Source organism: Natator depressus, chromosome 12 (genome assembly GCF_965152275.1).
Source record: "Natator depressus isolate rNatDep1 chromosome 12, rNatDep2.hap1, whole genome shotgun sequence".
Classification (NCBI taxonomy): Eukaryota; Metazoa; Chordata; order Testudines; family Cheloniidae; genus Natator; species Natator depressus.
Genome location: NC_134245.1, coordinates 11,852,669 through 11,865,678, shown reverse-complemented (window position 1 = coordinate 11,865,678; position 13,010 = coordinate 11,852,669). Strand labels below are relative to the sequence as shown.

The 13,010-nt window shown below is 42.6% G+C and overlaps 1 protein-coding gene across 1 annotated transcript; it reads right to left on the bottom strand.

The window, feature by feature from the left end:
• Positions 1-8,319: 8,319 nt before the first annotated feature.
• Positions 8,320-11,350, bottom strand: LOC141996811 (ferritin heavy chain A-like). Its single transcript, XM_074969107.1, has 3 exons — positions 11,183-11,350; positions 10,160-10,285; positions 8,320-8,475 (listed from the first exon to the last, which is right to left on the bottom strand). The coding sequence occupies exons 1-3, from the start codon at positions 11,264-11,266 to the stop codon at positions 8,320-8,322; spliced, it is 366 nt and encodes a 121-aa protein (XP_074825208.1). The 5' UTR covers positions 11,267-11,350.
• Between the last annotated feature and the right edge of the window lie 1,660 nt (positions 11,351-13,010).

The following is a 13,010-nucleotide window of genomic DNA, read 5'->3' as shown; positions in this document are numbered from 1 at the left end:
GGAGGGAAGGATGACTCCCCCATTCCTCACCCAGTTTTCCTGCCTATCTGTGTATATCCCTTGACACCCTAAAAATGACATGTAATCTGGTACTAAATACAAGTGTGTTTGTGTTGGGCAAAACTTCTTTACATTGTGGACAGCAATCTTCAAAGATTTCATTAAAACAGAAATTATTTATTTTAAGGCAATGGCAAGAGTATTTCATTGTCTTATTTTGATATTTACTGATTATTTTTAACCAGTAACACTTACAGTAGAACCTCAGAGCTACAAACACCAGAGTTACAAACTGACCAGTAAGGCACACGTCTCATTTGGAACTGGACAATCAGGCAGCAGCAGAGCCAAAAAGAAAAAAAGGCAAATACGGTACAGGGCGGTGTTAAATGTGAACTACTAAAAAATAAAGGGAAAGTTTAAAAAAGAAAAAAAAAAGATTTGACAAGGTAAGGAAACTGTTTGTGCTTGTTTCATTTAAATTAAGATGGTTAAAAGCAGCGTTTTTCTTCTGCATAGTGGAGTTTCAAAGCTATATCAAGTCTATGTTCAGTTGTAAACTTTTGAAAGAACGACCATAAGGGTTTTGTTCAGAGTTACGAACAACCTCCATTCCCAAGGTGTTTGAAATTCTGAGGTTTTACTGTAAATGGCAAAGGATTAGGGCTAACAATGAGCAAACACATCCACAGAATGGCAGCTAGAGCTTTTACTTTTTGGGGGTTGTGCTATTGAAGGTGAGGCAAGAATCAGACCACTGGGCAGAATGTTCTCATTGCTCCTATTTCCCACGCTGCTCAGGATCCATTATGTCTCTCTTTTTCCTGCAGCACTAGAAGTTTGACCCTCATTCCTCTTCTTGCTTGCAGGCCTAATTCAGTGCAGCATCTTACCTCCGCCCAGAAAGGCAAGAGAGTTCTTTCTCCAAACTATCAAATCTTTCTGACATTATGTATCAGTCATCTCCTAGAGCAGTGTTTCTCAAACTGGGGGCTGGGGGTCTGCGAGGGTGCTCCTGGGGGTCTGCAAGTCATGTCCAGGGCCACTGGCCCCGCTGATTGAATCCTCCCCCTCCCTCCCAGTGCCTCCTGCACACCGTGGAACAGCTGTTCAGTGGCGTATAGGAGGCACTGGGAGGGAAGGGGAGGAGCAAGGATGGGACATGCTCAGGGGAGGGGATAGGAAGAGGAGAGGTAGGGGTGGAGTGGGGGGGATGGAATTTTTTTCTTCAAATGTAAACATACATCAGTAGGCTTGGGGGTCCGTGAAAAATTTTAAATCAAAACGTGGGTACTCAGGTTGCTAAAGTTTGAGAACTGCTGTACCTAGAGCAAAGCAGCTGTCACCCTCTCCTGCTTGAAAAGTCCACATGTATCAGAGAGAGATAGGTGATGAGTTGCATAGTAAATCTTGATGTTTCACTGCTTGGAATCAGAAAGCTAACTCTTCATGGGGCTAAAACACTGCTGCAGGTCCCCTGCTCCAACCTGATGCTCTGATATAAATCAGAGTTTTATTTCACTTAGAAAAACAGCTTGTTTCAAACTGTCTCAAATCCATATATTTTTACTTTAAAAAATTAACAGAAATAGACAGCAACTAATAGCCTTAACCAGTAACATGCCTCCAAGGAAGTATCAAATTTTACAGGATTTTCTCTCTCTGAGACACCTCCATTAGTACCATTCAGAGTTCAGGAACATTTCCAATGACTATCAATCTATTGTTACCTTAGCAAATCAGGTGTTACTGTGACTGTGAATTGGAAGAAGAGAATAGGAAAGACTCAAGATATTCAACCACGTTATTATATATGTTTTCCTCTAATAGAAACAGATTTAAACGATACATTGGGAGCATGGTAAATAGTGTGTAATGCAGCATAGAATAGGATTTGGCAACTTCAAACATCCACTACTACTGTAAAAAAGTGGAATTTTTGATGGTAAAGTCAGAGACAGCTTTCAATTTGCAATAGGTGAACTTCAAAAGGCCTGGAGGAGCAGTTAGTGTAAGTGTTTAAACTTTGACTGCTTATCTGAGCTGGGACTTCAAATCTCAGGAGAGCAGATGTTTTCATGAGATTTCTGATACTTCCAGGTGACTGGAAACTGAAACAGTCTCTCTTACAGTGTGTTAGTCCTTTGGGCTTCCAGGCAAAAGCAGAACCCAGAAAAGGAGATGAACATTGACATGAAAAATAATGGAAAAGGAAAAGTTATAAGAAGTGTCAAACTTCATTAAAGTTTGGAGGGAACGTGGAGATCAATTATACCAAAGCCAATTGCATCAGTGAGGCCTGCCAAAACATTATAAAGTTTCTCATTAAAACACTTTTCCTTTTCACCCTCTACACTCTACAGGATGGGACCTGTTTTTTCATGTCTGTAGCTCACTTGGTCCATTATATAAGAAAGAAATAATGTGTGTGTTCCTCTGGGAACTTAACAGCCCCTACGATTTCAGCCACCAACTTTTTGTTCATGACTCTGCATTCTAAAGCTCCCCCTTCATCCAGGTTGGCGTCACTGCCTGCCCTCCCAGTATCTCCTCCTAGATGTCCTGCCACTTCCTCACACTACATGTGGCAAAGGCTAAACGTCTCAGGTGTCCTCCCAACCTGTCTCACCTCCTCTTTCTCTCTTCTCCATTGACAAGTCTGCTATCCTCACAAGCTCACCACCTAGGGGGCATCTTTGTCTCCATATCAACATACTCCACACGGAGATAATCTTCGTTAAATACTATTATCATTCAAATCTACTTAAAAAAAAATTAAAGGCAACTATGTCTCTTTTAGGGCTGGTCAAAAACTTGGTCAAAACTTTGATGGAAAATGGGGCTTTCAATTAAATGAACATTAGGGATAATGCAGAGCGTCTGGTTAACTCAAAATTTTTAGTTTATTAAAAAAATCATGTTTTAATTAAAAGTCAATTTTTTCCTACTGTTGTAGTTTCCTAGTTAAACATCAATTTGCTCTGCAACATTCTGCCTACCTACAATTCTACTTAGAGTTACAATTGGACGTGGTATTCTTCTCCCCCTCCCCCCGTGTCCAGTTGTAGTGCAGCCTAGCTGTTCCCTGTTCAACTATTGCCACATTTCACCCCAAAGGCAGTTGCCCTTTGGTGTTGGGTGAAGTGATTGTATAGCTGCAGTGGAAGCTGGGACAGAAAATAAAGGTTAGGCATTTATATGGAAAAAGAAAATATCTAATTACATTAGAGGAACGAAAAAATAGAAGGGACAGAAGTCCTCATGCTTCACAACTGAAGCCAACTTCCAACAGAGTGGGGTTAGAGTAGAACTCTTCCGATGGTCTAGCTATTCCAAAAATGTCCAAAATGGGGGTTCTCTCACTGGACTGGATGACTCACACACCTGATTCATGTAGCAATTCCTGTGCTCTATATTTTCAAGCAAGTTCTAACAAAACAGAGCAGATTTCAAACCACAAAATCTGTTATGTCTTTCTCTTTTAATCACTTACATCTGTTCCTTTTCACAGATTGCATTCTGATGCAGTTTAACTACTGTGGTTGGAAACAATTTGCTTTCAAATTTCCTTGCTAAAGGAAAAATACTGTTGGCCAATTGACACATATTCCCCACGTATCCATCAGAATACACCCCTAAATATCTTTAGATAGATACTATAGAGGATTTGGTTGCTTAGGGGATAGATAATGGAACAGAGTGACAAATCCCAATCCAGGTCAACAGTAATCAATAGTTGTTACCTTCTGATGGCCTACCTGGAGTGAGTCAGAGGTGTTAATACAGTCTACGGTAGAAGAGTGTCTGTATCATACTGAGTGCCACAATTGGCAACCTTGTTGCCAGTCTCAAAAGAAATGCCCCGGACGGCGTAGACACAGATTGAACTACCTTCTCCCCGGCTGACGTAGCTGTATCAGGTCAGGTGTGAACCACGCTGCCAGCACCACATAGGGGAACTTGCAATCCAACTGCACGTGCAATACCGAACAAAAGACCAGTTCACAGGACAGTGAACCAAGCACCTTCTTGCAAAACTACCTTAAAAAATTGTAAAAACTATAATGTTGCAAAGCCAAAAATATATCTAACAAATAACAGGAAGCCAAGTGCTGCTTGTATTCATATCCACAATACTTGGTGGGAGTAGCTATTCCTTAGCAGGCAGGTAGTATGCCAGCTACTCCTATTTAGAGACAGAGGCTGCATTTGAACAGAAAACAATTATCTGTTGTGTTTGGCACAGCTCTATGGTTCTCTTTTCTTCATTTCAATAAATATTTACATTTTCTGGAAGAAAGAAAAATGTACACTGCTTTGTTCCCTCTTGTATTTTCTCCCCCTGAGAAGATTGTGTAGTTAAGCAACTTCATTGCACCTGGCTTTTTAATAAGCCACAAAGCTGTCATGGTCTCAATGTCACAACTGGCTTTTTAAGCATGGATCTCAAAGACCATTCAAACAATCAAGAAAGTGACGGTGTTAAAATTGTCAACACGACTGGAGTTAGAATCTATATTACAGCTAGTTCTTAGGTCAGGACCTTAAATAGCCATTTGTTTAAATTTATCTTCTTTTATTTAGTGAGAGAGAGAAAAAAATGTATATGAACAAAGCTAGATAGAGAAAATAGTTAAATAATTCTGAGCCGGTCAATGGCCTCTGTTCAATGGTCAGCTTGAGAAGACCTCTAACTATATCCATCTGCTAACTAAAGTCAATATACCATCTTCTTTATAGTAAACATCCCAAAGGAAATATATAGGCATTTGATTTTTCTGCCCCTTTCTAACCATTTTTATTGTTGTTTACCACAGCTTCTATTCCATGTGAGCTCTGAAATGGTTTTGTACATTAAGGCCTGGTACAAGTAACCCAAAGACTATGTAGTTTTATTTTTAAATTATAGGGAATGGCCATGCAGGAACAAACAGAAAAGGGCTAAAATCAGGCCTACAATCGGAACTATTGGATCTGTTTCTCCTCCTGCCCCCCCACCCCACCCCACCTCAGAACCACAATCAAGAACACCTATTTTCATGAGACTTTAGCAAGATGATGAAAGTCTTATTAGAAGAGTGGAGATACCAATATCTCTGCCTTTCAAGATAGTGAAAATCTCAGAGATAATAGATTTAGAAAGAGCCACCCTTTTGGGTAGAACTGTCATGAGAACAGTTACTACCAAATTAATAAGAGGAACAAAAAGTTATTCATATGCTTGCGAGACTTTCTGCTACAATCATCACCCCTTATACTCCAGCACTGGGAAAGCAAAACCCATTGCCTCAAGTCTTTGCTCCAGCAGCCTCAACCATTTGATTAGATTTATTGCTCACCTTGATGTCTTACAGAACAATGCACCATCCTCCTCCTTTGTTCTGGTACCTCAGGAACATCTCTGTATGCTCCATCTCCTCACACAGAGGCTCCTTCACGAGCTTGGCCATGTACCTCAGGCCACATCACCACAGTCAAAGTAGCAGAACTAGAAAAAAAGTACAGGAGACTAATGAAGAAGTCTTACTTTTAGGAGATTATATCCCATATAGAAGATAAGGATCTAGGTAGCAGCTATACCAAGGGTTCTCAAACTGGGGGTCAGGACCGCACAGGGGGTTGCAAGGTTATTATTACATGGGGGGTCACAAACTGTCAGCCTCCACCCCCAAACCCGCTTCGCCTCCAGCATTTATAGTGGTGTTAAATATATTTTTTAAAAGTGTTTTTAATGTATTGGGGGGGGGAGGGTGTCACACTCAGAGGCTTGCTATGTGAAAGGGGTCACCAGTATAAAAGTCTGAGAACCCCTGAGCTATACCTATAACAGAGGAACAAAAACACTTAAGGATGCATATTCATTTATACCATAAATAATATAAGTCTCCAGCCTTCCTAACCAATTTCCTGTCATTGATATTCTCCAGCAAGATTTGTTCCATAACTCCAGGATTGTTGACATTCAAGGCTGTGGGAATGGTTCTTCCTAAGAGCCCACGAGTAGTTGCCCACAAGTTTAACGTTCACAATATGCTATCAAGTGTTACACAAGTGACATTTTGTTACGTTTGATTAAAGGTTTGCAATTCTGACCCCAGCAGATATAACCGGGGGTGAGGAAGAGAACTGTTGGGGAGCTTTCATTGCAAAGCCTGAAGAGTAGGAAAAAGAACCACCCACTGTGGAACAGACAAAATCCCGTCTGCCATTGTCAGTAGCTTCATAGTCAGAGAAAACCCTTGAACCTGGGTTCTGTAGCGGCAGCTATGGCCTGACGAGCTATTACTGTCCAGCCTATGGAAATCCCTTTGTTTGGATTAGTTAGTGCTGCATATTTGGGTAGTGGATGGGAATGGATTGTGCATAGAGAAAAGGGCCAACAAAATAAAAGTGAGACAGCCAGAACAAGTCTTTACTCTCACTGCAAGTTAATAAACTCCATTTGCTAGCTACTTACACAGTGTACAGTTTCACCACCTATGAAAGTGCCCACACTATGCTGCTTATCAACCGTTCCCCACCAGCAGCTGGAACGGTTATATTATTTCACCAGGAAGCATTTGGGTTTTGTAGGAAGGCACCTGAACGGAAGCATCACTATGGCAAACACTAATCAGCCTATACAAACATGGTCATAAGACCAGCATGGACTAAAGCAAGAGATGGGGGCTGGAGAAGTGAGGATTAAGTGGCCCACACTTAGGACATTGAGCTGAGAGATTATAGTTATTAGGCATCTCAGTTTCTCTGCAGCCTGGATTGGGACACCACCATTTGTGCGTTTCCCCTCTGGCTGTGCATGCAGCTATATCGGAGAGATGGAAGGCCTGTTGCCATAGTGACACTCCACAGAGAGCAGGGTTCAGGCCAAGGCTACTATGGAGATATGCTCCTGCAGTCAGAGTAGAGCTGGTCAAGAATGTTGTTATTTTGGCAACAGTGTCCAATCTCTGTCCATATGTGGACAGGACAAGTTTGACGTACCCAGTGTTTTCTGATCATTATAGTCAAGTCACCAGGAGACAGGATGAGGAAGTGTTCCATTGTCAACTTCAGAACAGACAGCAAGAAAGCCAGGGGAATGCTGCTCTTTGGCCGGAGTTAGAGGGATTAGCACTCAAACTACCATGAAGTTTTAGACAGTACTGCATTATGCAGTCATGACATGCACTGTATCAGATGTCAGTCTTTTTGGACTTCTTAGAGCTTATAAGTAACTCCTAGGAAACTTGATTCCCCATCACCCTTCTAAAAAGGGGGAACCATTTTACAGGGTGTTGTGCAAGTGTATTTGTTTCATTTCAAGGTGGGTTTTTTTGTATGGGGAGGAGAAAGCCTGGGGAGAAAGCCCCAGGCATGAAAGTGGCTCTAAAGTAAACTGGTTCTCCCCCTCCAACCCATCCCCATCACAGTTTCAAGCAGTCAGAAAATGAAACCTGGATTAAATGTGAAAAGGTAATTTCCATCTAAAAACCATCCTGGAAGACTGACTGGCACATCTAGTTAATCTAATTAAACGTTGCACTTTGATTCCTCTTTCCCCATAAAAGAATCCCATTATTCATTAACTTCCCTCCTTCCACTCAAAATAGGGCCTAAATTTGGGAAATTTGATCAAGCCTTATATTTTACTTCAGGCTTCGTTGCCCACCATGAATCAATATGCAGAGTCCTGCTGTTTATGTACACCCACAGAAGATTTTCATTCTATTAGTGTCAAACCTTTTCTGGAGTATCCCTTGCTACCGAAGCTAAGCCATTCAGCATGGCCATCTAGTCAGTCTTAGCGCACTAGCAGCTGAGAGAAGAGACTTAGATTGGCTGGGCCTCCAGCATATCTAACTGGGCATTCCCTAAAGCATCCCCCCATGCCTCCTACTATTTGAGGAACATAACACGTTCTACGCATTTTCCCTACTGCCTAGGGGACACCACACCAAGCCTCTTTGCTTTTGTACTAGGCAACTCCTGCTGTGGCGAACAGGACCGAAAATGGTGTTGTAGCAGAGCAGACCCAAAATGTCTTTGCTCATTATATTGCCTCTTACAGTGGCCATGGCCATATGCTTTAGAGTGTATTTGTCACAACTGGACTTTTGCATGTGGGAAGTGCAGGAGGAAGAGTCAATGACACTGTTTTAGGTCCTGTAACAGCCAATTAGACTTTTCATTGTATATTAAATTTAACAATGAGGAAACCAAGTAATAGCTTGAAGCCAAATTTTATTCACCATACTGAGGGGTTAGGCAATGGATCTTTTGCTGTCTTCTAGAGGAGAGGTCCAGGGTTCTTACTGAAGGATAAAAGTAGTGAAGAGTTCAGCTGCTCTCCCCCAGGGTGTGCTTGTCAAACAGGTACTCTCCCATGCCATTCTGGGGCACTCCCAGGTGCTTCAGGTTGGTGACATGGTCTCCCAGTTGCTTGATGGCCTTCACCTGCTTCTCCAGGTACTCAGAGTCCAGGAAGTCACAGAGCTGCAGGAAAAAAGAGATGGACTCACTTCTGCTTCACATTACTGTTGGTTTAGCACATTTAACTGCCTGCTATGGTAAAGCATGACACCTACCCACGGTGTCCCTAGACCTCCAATTACCATAAGCTGGGACTGGACAACAAGGGACAGATGACACAAAGTTGCCCTGTTTTGTTCATTCCCTCTCAATCATCTGGCACACTCTGCTGTCAGAGACAGAATACTGGGGTAGATGGACCATTGGCCTAATCCACTTAGGTCATTCTTATGGTCAAATCTGATAATAGCGATGTTTCCAAGTGTTCACGGCACAAAGTTTAGAGCCTTCCTTATTTGCCACACAGACAGTGCAAGCAAGCAAGGGGACATATTACTAGGGCCCTACCAAATTCGTGGCCATGAACCCCCCCCCCCCCCACATCCTGGGCTGTGAAATCTAGTCTTGTGTGCTTTAACCAATACTATCCAGATTTCACGGGGGAAGAACAGCATTTCTCAGATTGGGGTTCCTGAACCAAAGAGCGAGTTCGGGGGGGTGGGTCACAAAAGGTTATTTTAAGGGGAAATTGCAGTATTGCCACCCTTGCTTCTGTGCTGCCTTCAAAACTGGGCAGCTGGAGACCAGCAGCTGTTGGTCAGGTGCCCAGCTCTGAAGACAGTGCTCCACCAGCAGCGGCGGCGAAGTGAGGAGGAGATTACCATGGCACCCTTACTTCTGCGCTGCTGCTGGCAGCGGCTCTGCCTTCAGAGCTGGGCTCCTGGCCAGCAGCCACCGCTCTCCAACGGCCCAGCTATGAAGGCAGAAGTAAGGGTAGCAGTACTGCAAACCCTGTGCCCCAAACACACACACCCCTACCTTTTTTGTGTTAGGACCCCTACAATTACAACACCATGAAATTTCGGCTTTAAAAAGCTGAAATCATGAAATTTATGATTTTTAAAATCCTATGACCATGAAATTGACCAAAATGGAGCGCAAATTTGGTAGGGCCCTAATCATTTTGTAAGAGTTAAAGTAGTTTTTGTATGGATTTAGGGGAAGTTTGCAGAAGACTAATATTTTCTGTTTCTTATTGGCAATTAACTAGATGCTGACTTTTGTTTTTTAGAAAGCAGCATTTTCCATTGCTGTGTAAACATGGCCAACATTTTAGGTGGGGTAACGTTGGTTCCCAGGTTTATATAGTGGTCCCGAATGGCCCCTAGTTAGCTTATTTTTTAGCTAAGTTACACCAGGGATAAGTTCAGTTCAACTACACTCTCCAGAAGCTTGTTTATTAGCTTCAGTGATTGGCTTATACACAACGGTCCCTGAATCAAAAAGGAAGTTACTGCCCTTTTACCATATCAAACCAGCGAGGTAACTAGACTATCCTCTGCAATCTACTTAAGACCCAGCAATAGCTTACTGTAGGTGCCAATTAATCCACGATAAGTAGCTTGGGGATCTAGCAAAGCTCATGCTCTCAGTTCAGTTTCTAGCAATCATGAGGGCTATTAAGGACAGGATAAGTTACAGGCACCATATGCCTAGCTTAGAAGGCACTAAGCCACTGCTATGGCTCAACATTGATTAATGTTTTTTTCCTTGTGTCCACTCAGCCAGAGAGTTAGGCCAACATGGGTTCACAAATGCCTTAACATTTCCACAAGCAGGATTTGAGGGCAGCGGCATGATTACTCACACAGCGATCACTCTTCTCCATAGCCAGCTTCTGCAGGTCCAACAGGGCCTGGTTCACAGTCTTCTCCAGCTGCAGGTCACATTGGAGGGCCTCCAGGCTGTTCCCCCACTCATCCCGCTCTGGCTTCTGCATGAGGAAAAAACAAACCAAAAATGCATTATATATATATATATATGCGCACTAGTAGACCTCACCTTCATGAGGATCATAGGGACTCTGCAGGGGGAACTCATATACTTTGCAGGAGAAATAGGTAGGCTCCAAGGAAAGTAACAAGGGGCACTTAGATTAGTCCTCTGTTCTCAGGAGGAGGGAACAGCGCTGAGAGCTCCCTTGAAGCATTCCACTCACCCACTCTCCCTTCCCCTGCCACACAAGGCAGACTGCAGAAGTAATACAAAGGAGCAGGCTGCCACCTCCTCCAGGAAAGGGGGAGTAGTGGTATGGCACAAACATAAGTGAAAAAACATAGCAGTGAGGAATGATTTAAGATGCATCAGGCAGACTGAATTTGTATTTTGAGGCTTATCTGAACAGCTATGCCTGCTGAGTCTGCCATAAGGTCCCTCAGCCCACTAGTATTGGGTGAAGTTGATCACTTTACTGCTAGCAGCCTTTCTTCAGGCAGCCCTGAGTATACAGGAGCCTTTAGAACAGAATTAACTCTATTTGTGTTTATCAATACTATTGTAGAGGAAGCAGCAAGATCACGGACTACAGCTAAGCATACTGCAGGAAAAAGATGTACAGGCTTCCCCACACAATTTTTAAATGCAGATCCACAGCACCCCTTAGTGTTCCAGTTCCAAGTTACAGAATATGTATTAACAGATGGGTCATTACATGACCCTCTAAATAGAGGTTTCTCTCCACTCACAGAAAAGGAGAAACACTAAAGTTATTGAAACTGCTCATAAATAAATCAATAATAACCTCACATTATAGATTCAGTGCTTTCAGATAAGCTCTTAATATGGTTTCAATAATCCCTTTCCTGGATACATGAATGGATTTGTTTTGTACCTTGATGTCCTTCCTGCAGGACAATGCGCCCCCCTCGCTTGTTCTAGGGTGACAAAAACCTCTCTGCATACTCCTTTGCCTCATAGGACTTCTCCTTCAGGAACTGGGTCACATACCTCAGAACCACAACAGCACTGTCAAAGTAGTAGGACTGAGGAAATACAAGAAGTGAGAGTAGTGAGATTATACATCACACCTGGGGGTGGTTAAGGAGCCACCAATAGTTGAAAGCCTCTTATATACATATATATCTCCTACAAAGTAACTAGCTCTTAACTCCTATGAGAGCACCTTCCTTCCTGCTGCTTCTGCAGCAGTGCTTCAAAATCCTCAAGTTTCTGTCCCCCACACATGGGCCTTTAGCCCAAGCCAGTCTATAGCCACAGCATCCTGAATAACTCCCCATTATTTTCATAGTAGGATTTGTACCTCCAACTTAATGCATTACTATAGTCTCTGGATAAGATATCAGCCAGTAGTTCTTCTCCCCTCCACCAAACAAACAAAAAAAACCCACAAAACAAAAACACCACGACCAAAAAATAAAAGTCCAGAAGCATTTCTAAATTAAGCCTTAGACCGCTAAGAAAAGGCTAAGAAACACACTCACCATGGACTTATGTACACAGCTGATATACAGCTCCTTGTTTACCACGCAGTTCACAGCAGCCTCACATTCAGCAAGGAAGTTCTGGCACACCTGGGACTCCATTTGGGAGACACAGCACTACAGTATCTTTAATAGTTCAGCACCCTAATGAGGTTCTGAGCAAACTTTACTAAAGCACAAACACAACTCAGAACAAAGGTAAAAATCTTGCCTCACACAGTTACTATTAATACTGCTCAGACAAGGGTGTGGCAGCTACTTCTAGCTAATAGAATTCTTCTTCCACCCCAGTTAGCCTCCTGGACAGTGTCTGACAGATATTCCACAGGTGACAGCATTATTCAGCAATGAGCGAGCCCAGTAGTTTCCATGGATAATGTATACACTTTCTTGGAACAGCCCAGGTAGGTGCCTTTTGGCTCCTTCCCTTTGTTTGACTATGAAGAGTATGATACAGTAAGTGTAAAATGAGGAGAAAATTGAGTAAAGATATACAGATTATATCAATCAACTTCTAATGTGCCTCTATATCACCAGTCACTGTAATATTTAGCTGTTGGTACCTCACAGTCACTTCTAGTAGCTCCAGTAGTGGTGTGCCTAGAGTGTACACAGTTTACCAGTGCATATTGAATGGCACCAGGAACCATCTCTAGGATCTATTAGAAGCCCAAACCTTGCCTGAGGCATACGCCTATTACAACATACAGCACTCTCTGCTCTGTAGTCTAGTACTCTGAGTGTGACATTAGAAACCAACCATTCCTGTGTTCTAATCCCACATTACACTGACTCTCTCTGCAGCTATAGGCAAATCATTTCACCTTTCTGCCTTATTTTTCCCATCTGCAAAAGATGAATAATCATGCTATTTGCCTGATTCAAAAGGGAGCTGACTGATTTAATTAGCTTTGAAGTTGGAAAATGCCATGTAAATAGTCAATATTATTTCAGCACTCTGAGATGACTCATAGCCAAGACATGGTAAGGGGTGACCTTCCCCCTTCACTATATGGGAAACTGGAAAGAACAAGCTATGCCACACTTATAATCATTGCAATTTAAATAATTAGGAAACAATATCTTCCTTTATTGGCTTTTGCTCTGCATTAGCTAAGCTGTGTGTACATGTAGTGCTAAAATGTCACAGGGCTAGTGTGGCCTACCAGAATGAACCTTGCAAGGGGAGTCATGAACTCCTGGGTTCCAACCCTGACT